The sequence below is a fragment of the Gossypium hirsutum genome, chromosome D01 (genome assembly GCF_007990345.1).
Source record: "Gossypium hirsutum isolate 1008001.06 chromosome D01, Gossypium_hirsutum_v2.1, whole genome shotgun sequence".
Classification (NCBI taxonomy): domain Eukaryota; kingdom Viridiplantae; phylum Streptophyta; class Magnoliopsida; order Malvales; family Malvaceae; genus Gossypium; species Gossypium hirsutum.
This window is the reverse complement of record NC_053437.1, coordinates 54,144,350-54,163,727: the sequence shown is the minus strand read 5'-3', so window position 1 is coordinate 54,163,727 and position 19,378 is coordinate 54,144,350. Positions and strand designations below refer to the sequence as shown.

The 19,378-nt window shown below is 32.4% G+C and overlaps 3 protein-coding genes across 7 annotated transcripts; all 3 read right to left on the bottom strand.

Moving 5' to 3' along the window:
- Positions 1-1,148: 1,148 nt before the first annotated feature.
- Positions 1,149-1,783, bottom strand: LOC107921956 (dirigent protein 4). Its single transcript, XM_016851750.2, has one exon. It carries the CDS (start codon positions 1,781-1,783, stop codon positions 1,223-1,225), a length of 561 nt encoding a protein of 186 aa, XP_016707239.1. The 3' UTR covers positions 1,149-1,222.
- A 4,301-nt stretch (positions 1,784-6,084) lies between these two features.
- Positions 6,085-9,454, bottom strand: LOC107921026 (TSET complex member tstD). 5 transcript variants are annotated; one of them, XR_001690900.2, is made up of 6 exons: positions 9,260-9,453; positions 7,914-7,966; positions 7,530-7,610; positions 6,902-7,038; positions 6,442-6,581; positions 6,085-6,367 (listed from the first exon to the last, which is right to left on the bottom strand). XR_001690900.2 is itself a non-coding variant. In XM_016850878.2 (5 exons), the coding sequence occupies exons 1-5, from the start codon at positions 9,310-9,312 to the stop codon at positions 6,516-6,518; spliced, it is 390 nt and encodes a 129-aa protein (XP_016706367.1). In that variant the 5' UTR covers positions 9,313-9,454; the 3' UTR covers positions 6,085-6,515. The 5 variants fall into 5 exon arrangements, 3 of the variants coding, with proteins under 3 accessions (XP_016706367.1, XP_016706366.1, XP_016706368.1); XR_001690901.2 differs by having other exon boundaries at positions 6,914-7,038; positions 9,260-9,444; XM_016850878.2 differs by having other exon boundaries at positions 6,085-6,581; positions 9,260-9,454.
- A 4,163-nt stretch (positions 9,455-13,617) lies between these two features.
- Positions 13,618-16,492, bottom strand: LOC107921334 (probable amidase At4g34880). Its single transcript, XM_016851208.2, has 5 exons — positions 15,731-16,492; positions 14,872-15,086; positions 14,547-14,786; positions 14,256-14,454; positions 13,618-14,163 (listed from the first exon to the last, which is right to left on the bottom strand). Exons 1-5 carry the CDS (start codon positions 16,271-16,273, stop codon positions 13,798-13,800), a joined length of 1,563 nt encoding a protein of 520 aa, XP_016706697.1. The 5' UTR covers positions 16,274-16,492; the 3' UTR covers positions 13,618-13,797.
- Between the last annotated feature and the right edge of the window lie 2,886 nt (positions 16,493-19,378).

The window sequence follows — 19,378 nt, the reverse complement described above, 5'->3', positions numbered from 1 at the left end:
TGATAAACTAATATGTTAACACCTCTATTTTGGGGTGTATCTTGTAATTATGAGTATGAACTTGAACTGTCAAAGATTTTAAAATGTTTTTATCAATTAATGAAATCATAAACTTTGGAAGCAATTAAAATGTATTGGGTCAGTATATAGGCTTATTTCAGCAGTTCCTAATAATGAATAATTAAACAATATGTGTATTTGGTCCCTTAAAATAATTTTGACACCTGCTTGAACTAATCCATTTTTTTCGTTCTTCTTTCTCCCATATTAGGCTTCTTCTAGAAGTGTAAGTATTATGGGCTTCATTGTTTTGATCAAGGTTTTAAAAACTAGACCAATGGTCAAACAAGTCAAGCCACCATTTCCCAACTTGACCGGTTTGTTTAGCTCACTCGAATAAAGTATTAAAATATTCATAAAAATAAATATATATATATATATTTAAAAAAAAGAGAGAAACTGGTTTAACTTATTCAACTGGATTTTTTAGCTTGGTTCAAGAGGTCTTTATCAGTTAGTAGGTCAATTGGTTCAACCACTATCTTTAGGCTGATACCTCAGTCAATTTCCAATCTGATCCGTCGGTCCAGTTTTGAAAACACTAATTTTGATCGATGAAAGAACTTTTCCAATCTCATCAAGTCAAGCAAGCAAGCAATGAAGTTCAAAACAGAATTAGTCGTCAACATCTCGACCTCAAGAGGATGAATTTCAAGCATTATTGGCATTGCTAGATATTATCAAGGAAGAAAAAAAGGAAAAAAAAAGAGAGAAATAATGTAAAATAAAATAATTAAAAATTATTTTAAAAAATGTTCATATGGGAAGATTATTATTGGCTAGAATTTTTTTTAACGAATATAACATTTTTGTGTAAAAGGGGTAACAAAATAATAGTTTAGGTACCATTGTGACAAAAGAAAAAATTTTAGATACCAACTTGAGAAAATTGTATAGTTTAGATACTAATGAGCTTTTTAAAATAGATTTAAGAGTTTGACTAATAGAGATAGTAATTTAAAAAAAAAGAATAATTTAGGTATCATTTGTAACAAAAAAAATATTGGATACAAAGATGAGAAAGGTGAATACATTAACCAAATCTCAATTGCATGATTTGCATTTTATTTTCCGGGATGGTTGGGAATATGATTCTAGGAAAAATCACTAGTTGAACTTATTAACGGTTTCTAAATTTCTTTTCAGAAGAAACTACTACATCTTAATAATAAATCACAGTGGCATTATACTCAACAATAGCATCCTCGGTGGTTACATTAAGGAAATAGGTCTTAAGTTTTGCAACCCCTTTAGCCATCCTGAATTTTCCTCTTCCTCCAACCACGGCAAGCTCACGTTCAGTCTCCGATATTGGATTCCTTGAAAACACACTAATGGAGCTTCCATTGAACTCACCCTTTGTGAAGCCAAAATCAAAGAAAGCCATCAAGGTGGGCATACTTTTACTGGATGACACCCAGAGCCCTTGTACATTACCAATAACCTCCGAAGTCGGCTCCGGACCTTCAGTGAGGGGATCATCGATTGCATAGACGCTGCTGAATGGTGCCGCTGACTTTTCATTCCCGGTGATGTTGCCATGGGCTACTAGGACAGCTGAAGGATTTTTCCCAGAGAGAGTGTCGTGGAAAAAGAAGTGGAGATTGGTTACTTTCTCCGCATTGGAAACAAATGGCACCGTCTTGGAATAGTATTGGGTATAAATTGGAGAGATGGCGCTGGTGATGACCAAAATCCAAGAGATGATGGATGATCCTTTCATTTTTCAAGTTTGTAGTGTAATGCAGTTTCAGAAGTTTGGTCGAATGCAAGAACATATATGCAAGAACATATGGGATTTCGTAACTTGCATCGTTTATATCCAGTATTATTAGACGTTACTTTTACAAGATCTGGTATTGTAATAATAATAGCTAAAATAGGAGATTATATCTCAGATTTCCTTTTAAAGGGGTTTTATAAAAATAATACGACTATTTTACCCTGCCCAAAAAAATAATTAATTATAAAAATGATCCAGGTTAAAAAATAATCACCCAAATGACCTAAAATGAACCGTAAATTTATGTTGGTGAACTTAATGGACGGCACCACTTAAATTTTTGACAAAAGTATTGCCTAATGATTGTGTCAAGGGTTAAATTTTTTTTTTGGTGATGGACAGTACTAGATGATCGGCACCTATATATATATTTTTTCAAATCTTAGCATACTAGTATACATTTATACTGGAATTTAAAAAAAAATTTGGATGTTGGACAATAAATGGTCAGCACCATTTTTTCCTATAAAAAGAAATTTTTTTGGTGTTGGCACATTGATGGTTGGCATCCACTTTATCAAACTAAAAAAAAAAGTTTTTTTGGGGTTAGGGGAAATAGATGGAGTTGGCTAAAAAAATACCCCCAACATGCTAAAAAAACACCTTAATAAATAACACACCTTTACTATAATTAATAATTAGTTATTAATTAATGTTCTTTTACTTTATTGATTGGTTAGTAATTAACATCTTTCTACTGTAATGATTAAGAATTAATTATCACTTCTCCACTCACTTTTTTATCTCATTTAATTGTTAAACATATTTTTATTATTGTATTATTATTAAATATTATAAGTATTATTATTGTATTATTATTATTAAAGATATAAGTATTATTATTCAATATATTTTTTTATTATAGCATTATTGTTAAACATATATATGAATACATAAATACAAAAATATAAGCAAAATGCTAAAATATAATAAATTAATATTATTCAACAATAATCCTCTATAGTTATAACAGGTGTTTTGAGATTACAATGTTTCAGTTGTCTATAAAATTCCAGACGTGACATATACATGATTTTACATCCAGTTGTAGACGGGGCTCTATGGCAGATCCAATAAGCCGAAATGGTAGGCATTGGGTAATCTCCTTCTAATTGTACCATCACATTATGATTATCATATACATGTGCAATTGTAATAGCATGATGGTATTGAAAATGTTCCGGACCTCTCCAAAGAGGAAAGAAAGTTATGTCACCTCGCTTGGTTAAATAATTGAGGATCACCCTAAACCTGTTGGCAATCAGGACACCTGTCATAGGCATAACCATCCAGTGTTCTGCTGGTGCAGGCAATTGTGAGAAACACAGTGAATTACGTAATTCATCGATTCCATCAATGAAAACTCTAGCATAGACATCATATGAACTCAATAACTCGTCTAGCAGTTGATGTCGAACATAGAGCCATTGATCTTCGCCTTAACCAAGACAAACAAATATTGCTCGAAATCTGCAATTTCCATCACCCCTGACATCTTGTACATGTGTGATGTAAGAGTGGAACATATCTGGAATTTCTTTCATTAGTGGATGAGTGTTACATGATTCAAGCATCTGGTTTAAGTTTATGAAGTCTAAAACTTGCTCTGATGGCTCCTGGTTTAAGTCTAGAATTTCGATTACGTATGAACTATGTCTTGCAGGTTCTTTGTTCAACTCTACCATATCCAACCCAACATATTTTGACGTGGTTGAATGGCTACGTCTTCTGGGAGCTTGACTTATAGAATCGACTCGTTTTTGTTTCTTCAAGGTTGGTCGTCCACGCGTATTTTAAAACAAGGCAGGTTCGTATTAATTTTATATAACTCGAAATCAAAACCATTCAAATCATATTGTTTTATATAACTCTGCTTATTTATTGTATTAATTACAACAAAAATAATTTTCCCCTTTTTTAAGATGTTGACTCTAATTTTTTGGACTAAATTGATTACACTAATTAATTTAAGATGTTGAAAATGAAGATATTTGGAAAATGTACTAATTAATTTTTTGGACCACATTAATTTAAGATATTGACTCTAATTATTGTATTAATAAAAAGACTCATTGGGAAAGACACTCATCCAATAAAATGAGAAATGTTGTAATCAATTACACGGAAAAGGAGAATTAGGGTGTTTTTTTTTAATATGTTGGGGTGTTTTTTTAGCGATACCCGAAGTAGATGGCAAGCACCCACTTTTTCGGAAATCAAAAAAAAACTTTTTTTAGGTGCTGAAACACTAATGATCGACACTCTTGTACCAGATTAAAAAAAATTTGGATGTTGAGACACTGATGATCAATACTCTTGTACCAGATTAAAAAATAACGGTGCTAGGACATTGATGGTTGACACCCCTTAATCTATACATATGGAAGCTCTTTGGGTTGTGGTATTAAAATTGGATGGGAAAATTTTGTTGACGTCATCATGATTCTTAACTTAAACAATCAAATTAAAAAATTATTTAAAACAAGAAATTTAAAATAAAAAATAGAATTTAATTAAATGATAAATTATATTTAAAGCAATAAATTAAAATTAAAATAATTAATTATAGGATAATTATATTTAAAGTAATAAATTTATATTAAAAATAGAATTTAATTAAAGGATATGGGACGGGCCATTAAATTAATTAAAGGCTAAATTAGATTTTAAGTAAAAGAAAAGGTGACGGGACGAGGCCACTAAATGCCGGCTTTAGGCTAGGAAAAGGTGTTAGGCCTTGGCCTGTGAATGGTTGGGTTCAGGCCGGCTTCATCAGCCCATGTCAAGCAGCTTAGGCCGTGTTAGCCCGTGTCTGATCCAAAATTTCAACCAGCAAATGATACGGAGTAAAATAATTTTACAAATCCAAAAATAATACAAACATTTTATAAAATTGATATACAAAATTATAAAATTTGACCAACAAATAATATGGATTAAAATTGATTTACAAATACAAAAATAATACGAACATTTTCAATAGTAGTTTCTCCACAGTTAGTTGTCTTCTACTTGAATCAAGTCTGTGTTGCATTGAGTAATTTCGACCATGCTCGTCCACCATATTCTTTAACCGTAACCGATCTACACAGTTCGTCATTTATGACGCAAGAAATCATCTTTGATGGCATAACCTTTATGGTTCATGTGACAGTATATGATTCAACTCTGAAATTCGGTTGTACACTCCTACACACTCCCATCTGCAATCCACTACATCACACATATTTATACTCCCAAACACGGTATTCCAATTTGATGGTACACACTCAAACACTTTCATTTGAAGGTAATCTCAACAATTTCTTTCACATCCAATTACAATACCACAACCCAAACAGCATTACAGCAAAACAGGTTTTTAGAGGAATTTTTTTTTACCCTATAGTGGTGCTTATAAGCATCACAAAAAATGCCGCTTTAGATAACACCGCTAAAATTTACAGCGTTTATGTGAAAAAATACCGCTATAAAACATGATCTTTAGCGGCGTTTTTATTACAAACGCCGCTAAAAAATATGATATTTACCAACACTTTTTTTTAAAAACGCCACAAGAGAGTCGAGCATGTTGTGGTGTTTATAACTAGAAGCGCTGCAAAAAATCATGTTCTATAGCGGTGTTTGTGGGAAAACGCCACTAATATTAACAGATTTTACCAACCCATTTTATTTTATATAGAATCCGAATTTTCAACATATTTTCTTGCAACTTGAAATCCAACAACAATTTTCAAATCTAAATAATACTATCACGAAAGAATTATGTATATAATCTAAATTAATAACTGAAACAACAAAATATATTCAAGAATGCATATAATTATTTTTTTAAAAAAAAAACAAAAAACACACCCATTTAACGATTTCCTTGATTTAAGTTCTTTATCCTTGAAAGAAACAACAAAACAAATCCAAAGGAAATTTAACCATAAATTCTTACATTGGACATATCTATATGCAAAGGGATCAAGGACAAAAGTATAACACAAGTATAAAAAATGACAGTTGTTGAATATTTTAGCTACTTTCTATATTCTAAATTAGGGCTTCTAATTACAGGCGAGTAATATTTTAGCTACCTTTCTATATTTTAGCCACCCACCATTTTACTAAACAATCAAATTTTATTTTCAACTCTACCAAATTAATAATAAAAAGAAGAAGTGATTTTCGATAATTCCATTTTCAAATTAAATATCATAAATACTAAAAAGTAAAAACCTATAGATAGAGAGAAGTTCAAAATCTCAATTGGTATAATTTCATAAGCAGTTCATGAAGATGCAGAGGCCGCATGATGCCAATAATTCCAGTTGAGACAACATAACAAGTTATGTACATATGTGTTACAGGGAAAACACAATACCAAATTATTTGCGTTATATATAATCTCAAGTTAGTAAGGTCATGAAAATAACAATAAAGTACATTTATGTCTTCAAACTGATATGCTATCAATGCGAGGATGTCACAATGTCCATCTAACAGTTCCATAAGCTCCAACTCAGAACTGAAAAATATCTGTAATGCAGAATAGGGAGCATGATATTACACAATACGCACATAGTAAATACATACTGCAGCAGAGGATATACCATGTCTTTCAGTAGAGTACGGGACCCAGAGTCTACTGCATCCAAATGGGCTGTGACAGTAGGGTGTTCTCAGCCTAAAACTCGGTTGGAGGTTTTAAACGTACTAATCTCCTGATTTTATTCGTGTTCTCCAGATATCGCTTGAGAATATTAAGAAAAGGGGTGGGGCAAAACGTTAGGAGAAGTATCCATCGAAGAAAATGCAAAAGGATGCTAATTGACAATCAGACAAAAAGTTACAGTTTCCTAGCACAGAGATATTAGATGTGCTTAAGCAGCACAAGAAAGTGAGTTGCCACATGCTACATTAATTCTAGCGTTTTGATAATCATGGCCAGATGAAAGATCATAATTAGTTTTCTTAAGCCTCACTGAAGTGGTGCAAGTCAAATTAAAACAAATAGCACCAACAGCTTCTGATCAAAAGGAAGAACGCCAAAACTATGGTTAGAATACTAACTTGTGACCTCACCTTCCAAATGATTTCATCCAAAGTCAAGCATATCCTTCCGTATTTACCCAGAAAAAGGCGCTCTGTTGGTAGCTTCCCACATACATCCTTTACAGCTGAGGTTATAACAAAGATCACCTCTGCCACTAGAGCAAAACCATTCAGGAAGTAAATCAGTAATAAAATTCAAGTATGTAACCTAATGCACCATGTTAGATGATTTATTTGATTCCCTTTCAAATGCACTACAATTATCGGTGTTAACATTCTTTTCTTTTTAATTCTGTGGAGTGCCAAATTACATTTCAAAAGATAAAAAAAAAAAGAAGAAGCAATATTTATTTTAATTTGCAGACCATAAGAATGGGTCGCACCATGAGCAAGCAATGTTAAACATCACAGAGAAGCTTATGTAACTAAGAGCACAGAGATATGTGCAAGTCATGATACAGAAAACCCAGTGCTTTTTAATATCAAATAATTTAGAACAGTTCTTTCAAAGAACCTATGAACCATTCAAGCTCTCTCACCTCAAACAGCATGAAAACTGCATACTTTAGTCAAGTTTCAAGTTTTGCCGCTTTATTAAATCTCACAAACTAAGATTGTAAATGTAAAGAGGGCAAGGTATACTTACATGCAAGTTCATCATACTCATATTTGCACAACAACATAGACGCTGACATCTCCAAGCACCATGTAAACAATGTAAACAGACCTGATAAAAGAACATTTTTGTTCATTTATTTAAACTGATATCTCAGGATGGCTTTAATTAAGGTTTAGGCAACAGATCCATCCACAATCAACAAAGACAGGAAACCTGTGGCCCTGATGAATTAACTCATGGAATTAACTTAAATTCAGGGTAGAAAAAAATAAAACATGACAGAAGCAAAAAGGTTATGCTACTGCTATATTTTGAATTAGAAGAACCCACTGCCCAGTTTAAAACGTATCCGTAAATACAGACTATGTTTCTTTTTACTCTCAAAATGGCTTTTCCACTTATGAAAGTTACCAGACCACGCGAACAAAGATGGAAGCTTGGTAAAGAAATCCAGTGAATCAGGCCTGTTGAACCATTGTTTATACTTTAGACTATCTGCAACTTAACAAACTTTAGCTACATGTTTAAAACATTTACAATAGAACTAAAAATGAATGCTGTGCTCATTGCAGTCCATGCAAGACTTGAGCAATTAACTAACAATTCTGTGCTAATGGCAGATGCAAGCGTTTGACATAGTTCAATCATGTTAGAACAGATCAACAAAATCACAACCATCAAAACCTTTAAAATTCAACAAAATCATGCAATGCGATTTAGCTGTACACTTTCTCACTTCAATGCCCACTTTCAAGAATTCAAATCGAAACTTACCATAACTCAAATCTAACCTTATATTCATACTTAAGAACTTAAAACTAACCTACAAACATTGAATTCTCTGTTGAAAACTCAAATTTTCCTCACTTAGACAACAAGAAATCTAATTAGCATGGTAAATCTAACTTGGAAAACAACAAGAAATCTTAGAAATCTTGACTCTCTCTAACCCAACAAACATGAGCATAGTTTTAAAAATGAGGAAATCATTGGAAATTAAGTTTCATGGATAGAAAATCATTAAATTAAGTTACATCATCATTGCCTAGTTGGATTTTCCAAAAATCAAAGTCAAGAACAATCAAGAAATCGATCTCCCTTCTTTTCCATATTCTTACAAAAATAGAAAAAATATGGAAAATCATGTTTTGATCTTAAAAACATAGAAAATCTTGCTAGAAATAAACTTTTCAAGATTGATTGATAAGAATCAAAAGCTTAAAAAAATTATTGAAAGAATTGAGAGAAATTTTGAAAGAAAATGTAGAGCAAATTGTGTTCATGAAATGAAATGGTTCATTCAATATTTCAAAAAAAAAAAAATCTAATTTTCCATGGCATTAAACAAAAAAATTTTGAATTTTGAATTTTGAATTTTAAATTTTATAACAAAACACAGTTTTGAACAAACATAACCAGATCTTTGACATAAAACATAATCCTTGAGGTAATGCTCAATTATGTTATCAAAAAGAAATAAAATCCCATTTCCAATTCCATAGATCATGAACAGCCACAACAGATCATGTGTTTGCCAAACATCATCCATTTCCAATTTCTACCAAATCAAATCCCATCCAGAAAGTAGAATAAAATTATTCGATTTCCATAAAAAAAAGACCCATTAACATCTATACAAAAAAGATTCAACTAATTCAACAAACTAGAAGCGATAAAGAGCATAATTGGAAAAATCAGCAAAAGAAATCAAAGCATAAGATGGGATGGGATGGGAGAAAATGGAGGGGTAGACGTACCGTTCAACTAAGATGTTGCCTTTAGAGTTGGCGAATAACACCGCGAGAATCATGGCGATGAATCTCCCTCTCTCAGATACTCCCTTTTTCTCTTGAGGTAGGGAGACGGAGATCAGCTAAGTTACTCCTGCTTTGTTCTGTGTCGTCAATCGTCGTTTTCTTTCCCATTTTCCTTTCTTTATTTTACGTTTAGTTCGGGTCGGATCAGATGTCGGGTTGGATGAGTTTTGTATTGTTGTTATACCTTTAGTGGCATTTAGGGAAAATCGCTACTATTTCTTGACCTTTTGCGGCACTATTTCTACAAACGCCGTTATAGAATGACTTATTGCAGTGTTTTTCGTTTAGTAGTGACTTAGTGTTTTTAACTGAAAATTTTGCTGTTGGCCCAAAACAAATACAAGAAGCCGAATGTTTGGTCCATGAAACATGGCACGATGGCACGGTAGGGCAGAAAATTGAACAAGTGCCCGGAGTCACCAACAGTCACTAATGGTATATATTTGTGGCATTTTTTAATACAAATACGGTTAAAAGTTCAACCTTTGCGGCGTTTTCGCTCCAAACGTACGAAAAATGCCGCTAAAGGCTTAATTTGTTGTAGTGGAGCTTTCATATATATAAACAAAAAGGGTGTCAACCATCAATGTACCATCACCCCAAATTTTTTTTTAAAATTTAGTATAAGGGTGTTGATCATCACTGTCCTAGCACTAAAAAAAAAATTTGTGGTTCCCAAAAAAGTGGGTGTTGGCCATCAGTGTGCCAACACAAAAAAAAAAGTTATAAAAAAAAGTAGTGTCTGCCATTTACTGTCCAGCACTCAATTTTTTTTAAATATCGGTATAAATGTATACCGATATGCTACGATTTGAAAAAAAAATACATAGTTCCGACCATCTAGTGTCCAGTACCCTAAAAAATATTTTTTTTAACCCCTGACACAATCATTAGGCAATAATTGTGTCAAAAATTTAAGTGGCGTCGGCAATTAAGTCCCCCTTACCCAAGTTTATTATTTATTTTAGGTTATTTAGGTGATTGTTTTTTAACATCGGTCATTTTTTTAATTAATTATTTTTTTGGATCATTTGGGTAAAATAACTAAATAATAAAAAAATGGTATAAAACATAGATTAATTATGAAAATGAGATGTTTGTTTTAAAGTAACATTCATATGCCAATTATTTTCGAGGGAAAAAATTTATATGGTGTCGTTTAATGCATTGACAGCATTGATTTTTATTTTAAAAATATATATTTCTTAAAATACCGAACAAATAATATACAAATACAAATAAAATAATTTTTTTATGTCGCCTGACATGTTAATCGTATCAGTTTAATTTTTTTTTTAAAATGCTGACAACCTTTCCATCCATGAGATAAGAGCTGGTGATGGAGCTCATCAGATTACTCTTATTCATTGCTTTCTAATATCTTCTTCCTCGACCCTTGCTTTGGTGTGGGTAGCAAGGACGGAGTCAAAAATAATTTTTAGGAAGGTCCAGAATTAAATTATATATCTTTATGATAATAAAAGTCTAATTTCACTATTTTAATAGCTTATATCTTTATAATTTTTAAAGGATTGAATTTAATTTTTATATTTTGAGGGGTTAAAGTATAATTTTACCATTATTAATTTAAAATTTTATACATAATAAAGAGACTCAAATATAAAATTTTTCATTTTAGGGAACCGGCTCCTGACTCCGCCCTTGTGGGCAGGTGCTATCTTCTTTCCCTCAAACTCTTAAAATCTTCAATGAAATGACCTACTTTAAACAACAGCCAGCTACTTATATCCCACTTAGCTTCTCTATATAACATAAACCACAAGCTTGTTATAGATTTGATATTCCTTAAAAAGAAAAAAAGAAAGAAAACAAACTGATGAGTTTAATAGATATATGAATTTTATAACTTCAGATCATTTTTTAACCATGTAAAAAAGAGAACATATCAAAACCTCTAATTTAACCCAGCACACAGGAAAAAAGAAAACATATGTCATATATGTAAATACACAAGTTTAATATATCAGTAAAAGGTGCTATGTTTGTAATTACATCAACCAATACAAAGAAAACCCAAGAAATTTATGCAATACCCAGAAGAGAATTATGCTCCAAAAGATGAAATTTTTATTTTCTCACAATGAACAAGTACCTGTTAATAAGAAAAAAGTGAGAGTATTACTTAGAGAAGAGAAGATAGAAAGGGGACCACTTTTTTTTTCCTTACAACGCCAAAAACTGATCAACATCAAATGGTCTTTTATACTCGTCATCCTTATTAGTATGGATTAGTATGCATGCATGATATCAATCTCTCTCTCAATTGAAGCTTGAAAGTGTTTGAACACATCAAGTATATGGTCCTTTTCTTCTCAAAGCATAGACCCAAAGTTTTCTTAAATAGTTATCAATGAAAGTTACGAAGTTAAGTACCACCATGTGACCTAACCTTTAACATATCACAAACATCGAAATAGACCAACTCTATCAAATCTGACCTTCTCAAAGGAGGATGACTCTTAATCGAAGCTCTTCTCTGCTTCCCAGCCAGATAATGAACGCAATTATTCAAACCTAAAAGTTTATTCTTCTAGACCAAAACAATTAAACCCATTCTCACTTATGAGACTAAGTCGCCTATGCCACAACTCTATTGAGCTACCATCTTCTATCACATTCACTGTGCCTCAGGAAGTCAAAGCTTGTATCAAATACAAGTTCGAACTCTTCTTCACTTGAGCTACAATTGAGGAGCCTTTATTCAATTTTCACCACCCGAACTAAAAGTGTTGCAAAAACCATCATCATCAAGCTTTTGTGCAAAAATCAAGTTCAAATGAATATCTGGTGCATGCCTAACATCATTAAGTGTCAACTTGGTTCCATTATTAGTTAGCAAGATAACATCTCTCATGCCAACAACTTATACCAAGTCATAATTACCCATCTTCAATACCCCAAAATCGCCAAGAGTATTATATATGAAGAACTCCTACCGTGACATGACATGAAGTGAATTAATATTTGCAATGTAATTATTTTCTTATTTTTCAATGTTTGAATGAAGGAGGCTTCCTTAATACCACCAGGATATGATTTTTGGGGTAACTCAATACCACATCTTTCTTAGGTAATGTAAGATTCTTGGGGAAATGTTACTTTTGTACCAAGTTTACCCTTCAATTGTGGTGGATGCAATAACTTTTAGATATCTTATTAATTTGGTAGTTCATGAAAAATTCGATATGCGTCTAATGATTGTTGTTACAACCTTTTATATAAATCACTATATGGTGAAGTTTATATTAAAATCCTTGAAGGATTTAGAATGTTGGAAGCATATAGAAATTTTCGAGAAATTGTTTAATATATTTGTATAAATATTTATTGAATTAATTTGAACATACATATAATTATAAGAGGATCATGATCAAAATTTGCTATGATTATTGTTGGAACTTCTGAAGAGATCAAAATATATTTCATCAAATTTCTTCCTAACTCATGACTTATAGAATAATTATGATTTAAAAGTTTAGCGAATATGTTCAAATAATCATTTGAAAAGCTAGTATCGAATATTGAATATGTAGAATATGAGACATTATGCGATGCTGTCATAAAGGAGAGTAAATACACGATGTACTTTTTTTCCATTAACCGAGGTTTTGTCCCACTAGGTTTTCGTATTAAGATTTTTAATGAGGTAGCATTTATACATATTGTAGATATATATACTCTTTTTCCTTCACTAAGAATTTGTTCTACTGGGTTTTTATCTTACTAAAGTTTTAATGAGACTTATTATTTATCAATGGACATCTAAGAGGGAGTGTTATAAATATTTTATTATCATAGAAGTGAATGCCATTAGGACTCTAATGTTCATTAGGATTAAAATTTTATATTGGAGAAGTATACATATTTCTATTTTGTTCTCTTATTCTTACTCTCTTTATTCTTATTTTATAACAATAATTTAATTGTATGTCAACCTATAATATTTTAATTGAAGCAATAGATTTTATTTCCATGGATTTAGAATTATTTATATTTAAATGAATTAATAAAAATTTCATACTTAAATTGAGAAATTTAATTAGTTTTAGTTTAATAAAATCATATATTTAGAAGTGATTAATTTTAACAGAGATATATATAAGATGAACTTCATTTTAAAATTTTATTAATTTAAGTTTAAACAAAATAATGTAGTCAGGTATTTAAATATGATCATCTTGTTGATTTAAAAAAATCATTTTAATAATTTTGAAGCTCACATCTGTATATACCTTTCCTTTTTCCTAAATAAATTGTGGTAGGTGGCTTTTTGAAATAAAAACAAAAGCCTACTCCATTTATTTTGAGACAAAGAAGGGCAACACTATTTAGATAACATAGCACTAGATAGTGGGAGTATGAACCATCCAACATAGACGTTGGTGGAATCATCTCACTTCATTGAACCAAATTAGAATTGGGTGGATAACCCTATTGCTACAACCAAGCTAGCAGCACTAAATAACTTCAGTGCTTGAATGAAGGTGCCTCCTGATCTTAGTAGCTTGCTCGAAGGCATAGGCTATCTCAATCAGGGTTGGCTCCGAGCCCTTTAATCCCCCAAAACAAAGGCCGAAAGGCAGCCCTTCTCTATCATATCCAGCCGGGACAATGATACCTGGATATTGACCCCTTCCAAGAATAGAGGAAGCTACTGAAAATGGTGATAACAACGCGTCTAGCTTGTTCTCTTCCATTAGTTTCTCGAACCCATCTCTCGACATTTTTGCTAAATTTAATAGCGCTTCCTTTTCCTTTTGGCCAATGCCATTCGTAGCTTCTGTGTCAAGGAAAAACTGTTGGTCATATTCCTTGGTTTTTTCCTGCATTAACCCCAAAATCCAAGTACCTAATATTTTAATATGTTCGAATAGTAGGGTTGAGTACGTGCTAGAAAACAATTTGAAATGCTCACCAATTTTGAAAATTTGTTGTTGAATGCAATGAGATCTTTCAAGGATCGCACTTTAGACACCACTAGTTGTTTTAGGTAAGAATTTATGGCCAATTTGAACTCAGCTGTCATTGCTAGTGTTTCGTAGTCTATGCTGGTGCTGTATGCCTCCAAGTACTTGGAAGCATTTACATTTTCTACCAAGACTGCACCTCTTCGCCTTTAATTTGCAGAAAATTTAATTAATCACCACTACAGTTAATGATAATAATTGGATGGAACTAATATGCGAAATTTATTATATTTTGATACCTTAAAGTGGAGAAATGACGCTCAAAAACTTTGGCGTAAACAGATCCTTCGCCAACATTGAAGAATTCATTTCTGAATAACCCCCGTCTTTTCCCTTTAAGGCCATCAATCTTTAGAAATTGTTTGTAGCCACCCCGTGGAATGTACTTTGATGCTTTAATGGTTGCTTTATCATTATAATCTAAGCCTGCAATGGCATCCAGGACGTATACAGCATCTGCCACTGTTCTGCACATGGGTCTGTTCCAATTCAACAAAGCATGACACCGTTATAGTCTGATATACAAAGTCTTCATCGGAATGATTAATAATAATAGCACATTACCCGACAGTGTCCTGTCTGGGAGTGATGGGGACGACTCCTGCTCGGCTGGTAAGACCGACAGTAGGTTTGATACCAACAATGGTGTTATTGTTGGATGGACAGAGGATTGAGCCCTCAGTCTCGGTCCCAAGTGTTACTGCTGCCAAATTTGCTGCTGCTGCTATGGCTGATCCACTACTTGACCCGCATGGATCTTTTGAAATATTGTAAGGATTCTGCATAAGCAAAAAGAATGCAAGAAATTATGTTCAGCGAGTTAAATTGTTGTTGCATAAAATGTTGACTGACCGTAAGTCAACTCTACACTTACCAATATCTCAAGTTGATGTTAGAAAATATGAACATCACATATATAATAAATGTAATTACATGTTATTATTTACTATCATGATAGGTTAGTCTAAATTAAAAGTAATCTAATTTGGTTAAGGTTTATTAAGTTTTAATTATTAAATAAAATACAGGTAAAATATGTGTAAATATTCTAGTAACTAATTTCTAACTAATGATAGGCTAATTGGGAATTAGGCCTAATGTGTCAAAGTTATATATATTAGAGTTATGGTCCCCAATTACACAAAATGTAACTTTTCTAATATCTATCTTTAGAAAAGAGAGAGCCACATTCTCAAAATTTGTTGTGTGCTAATTTGGAAGATCAAATCTAAAATATCCGAAAAATTTCTAAGAACCCATGGATTCAAGTACGCTTCCGCATCTAGTTCTGTTATCGTTTTGTTCTTGATGATTTGACATTATACATCATGATTTATGATTCATTAAGTTTTATATCATATCTTGATTTACGATTTTAAGAGTTGATTCATTTGTATGAAAAAATGATAAGCTTTTAGCTCACCTTTCCTTGACCACTCCGAGCACACCAGCCACTGGGCACACTTCCATCCCTGAAATGAGCCCACTCACTCAAGCTGACCTTGCCAAGAATTATAGCCCCAGCTTTCCTCAATTTGGATACCACGTCTGCATCTCGAGGTACAATGGATCCAAGCAGCGCAAGTGAACCAGCCGTGGTGTTCATCTTATCCTTGGTTGCAATGTTATCCTTGAGCAGAATAGGAAGTCCATGCAGGCCACTTAGTGATCCAGGTGCTTTAGCCTTGCGCTCTCTGTCAGCCTCATCAGCTTGATACAAAGCATCCGGGTTAACTTCTATCACCGCTCTAAGGAGCACATTAAGTCTATGGATTTCCCCCATGTAAAACTCAACGAGTTGCCTTGATGTGAGTTGGTTTTTCTCAAATGCAAGTTGGAGATCCTGCACAGTTGCTTCTTTGATTGAGAATGCATGATTCCCAGATGACACCATGGGTTGAAGAAACAGAATCATCCATGTCAAAAACAGGGGAATGGTTAGTGGAGAAGATTTTGTAGACGCCATTGCTATGGTTGAAGAGATGTGGATCCTTCTTCAACTCTTCTTTGCCTAAGCCATAGTTTCTCAGTGAATATATAGAAGCTCAAACAACTATAAATTTACCCAATTAATCATATGAAATGAACTATAGCCTGCACTTTTACTGGAATGGAAGCGTACGGATAGAGTAAACACTGATTTGACTTTGGAGTTCCCCCACTAAGAAAAAAGGAAAGGTGGACTATTCGGATTTGGTAATAATCAAATTAGATGTTTATACTTATGGAATAGATTGATAATAAACAAATTGACAAAAGCTGAGAATCCACCCAATGACAAAAGCTAATGTGAACAAGCAGAGCATGGCTTTTTTACCCATTAATATTCTTTAAAGAAAAACTTAACAGCGTGAAAATTTCTCCAACTTTTTCAATTTCAAAAAAATGAGTTAAGTTTGTGTTTCTTTTTTCACATTCACTTAACCTATCAAAACTCAGTAAAATGGTCCTTAACTGACGTCAAGATGATGTGACAGTTAAGTCTGACTTTTTTATTTTATTTTTCTCAATTAAAATGTCATCTCGGATGCTGTACTGTTGATGATATCAACATTTTTTTTCATGATGTGGTTTTTTTTACTTGTTATTATAGCTAAATTAATTTAATTAATTTTATTTACAATAAAAATTAATTACAATTTTTATAATGAGTTGAACCAAAGAAAAATCTCAACTAAACTATAATTCAATAACAAACAACAAAGAAACAAAATGTCAAAAAATTACATGAAAAGTAAATTTAAAATTTGCAATATCCTCAAAATGCATTCTTATCAACAAGATGTTCCAATATCAACAAGATGTTCCCTTGCCAACAAATGGTTCCCATATGAAAAAAATGTACCAATCTTGTCCCTTGTCAACATAAACTATACTATCAAAGAAATTAAAATTAAGCTAGCACCAGCTTGCACTTCAATCATCTATTATAATAAAATTTGTTTGGCTTGTTTGGGTCTCTATCTGCACTTGTTTAGGAGGCTTTCCCTTTTCTTTCAGACAACATCAGAGTTTTGTTGCATAGTTTTCCTTGTTGTCACAGCTTTTTTCCCCCTTCCACTTCAACCTAGGGCCTTCCCATGAATATTGCTAATGGGAAGTATTAGATTGACCAATCTTCCTTACAGTAATAATGGTTCTTTCACTGCTTGTACCAAGCTTTAAGGAAAATGGAAAACAATTAAATCAGTAGATATAAAATTACTTAGTCAACATGCAACAAAATCAATATTTAGAATAATTACATATACTCGCATGTAGTATTTGTTCACCAGTTTTGAGGTTTGTGTACACCCCAATACCAAATTGTTGTTTTCTTTTTCTTTTCTTTTTTTTTTGTGCCTTCTGCATTGGTGATGCATTGAGAAGTTGATACACCTGATTCTTTTTCTTTCCTTTCCATATTGTGAGTTCTTGAATAAAGAAGAAATAGTTATGGCTTGAAACAAAAAAAAAGAAGCTAATTAAATGGTTCATACAATCATAGTTGGGTCTAATTGTGCAAATTTTAACATGACGAGGTAACACATTGTTTAAATAACAGAGTACAATAAGAAATAGAGTTGATTTCTCAATCTATTTATCTTAAACCAAATAATATTTCTAGAATCTCGTATAATTCTTTAAACTAAATTATTTAAACAAAATGACAAAGTAGAAATTAGACCACCCAAAATGCCTATTGAAATGGTTGAATCTACCAAAAGAGAACAAAATTCTCAAACAGTTGAACAAGTAGATAGTGCACCACACTACATTAATGTATCTTTTACCTGTGGTATAGTAGCTTCTAATGAGGTTGTTATACTTGCATGGAGGACGAACCAACATTTGAATTTTGTTCCTAGAAAGAAATTAAGAAATTCATTCTAATGTATTTAATGGTTAAACAAATATGAATGTAAAGAAAATGTTATCTAAAATAAAATGGTCCACGAATTACTTATAAATTTTGGCTCATATTTGATCTTTTTGCACACAATTTCTTGTTGTGTCGTACTTGTTTAAACAAAGAACATGACATTTTAAGGCCTTTCCTAGTGTCATTTCCAAACTTTCTCTTTTTTGGTTCATCCTTAGATTTCCTTTTATTTTTCTTGGGTCTTCCACGCATTTTTTTACTGATAGAGAAATTATTGAATCATTTCTCTTAAGTCAAATTTTCAGTCAACTAGTTGTAAAACCTGACTGTATGCTGCTACATATTGCTCCTTGATGTACCATGGTGAGATAAACGCTTTTGGATTCTTCTCGTCATATACATGGCACATACAACATTGCAACAAGGAATCCTATAAGCTCCCACTCTCTGCAAGTACATTTCAACTCTTTCAAGTCAACTATGTGCTAGTTGTCTTCATGGATCACTTCAAACCCTCTATCACCATTCTATGCAAGCATACATTTAGTTGAGGTTGTAGCATTCTTTTCCAACTTTTGCAATGCAATAAGGGATATGTTAGTTCTCCACTTTTCTACCTAGGTTCTCTTCACATACATCCTAGTCATTGCCATCATCCTGATTTCTTCAAGCATAGTGATGATAGGCTTGCACCTTGCATCAAGTATCCATGCATTAAATGCCTTAGCCATTTTATTGTCCACTACATCACATTTGCAAGTCCCTTTAAAATATGACTTTGCCCAGTGATGCAAAGGGATCTTTAATAATTGATCAGTGGATGTCTCACCCATTGCTTTTAATTTTTGTAACTGATCATCAAAGTCCTCAACAAAATTTGACATGACACAATTCCAAAATTGCATCTTCCTATTCAATGTTTTCAAAGTGTTCTACCAATTGGTATAGATGTGTCTTGCACACATTCTATGCTCCAAGTCTAGGAAACACTCATTTAGTAAATTGATCAACCCTTACAACAATCATAAAATTTAAGTTGTTAGTCATACAATTACTGTAAAATATGTATCTTAAAAGAATAAATAGAATGAACATGTTTATTAATAAATTACCTTTTGTTGATTTGGCATCAATGTTAATCCAACACCCATTGGATGACACAAATCTGTAAATAACTTCTCCAAAAACCATTTCCACGAAGAGGCATTT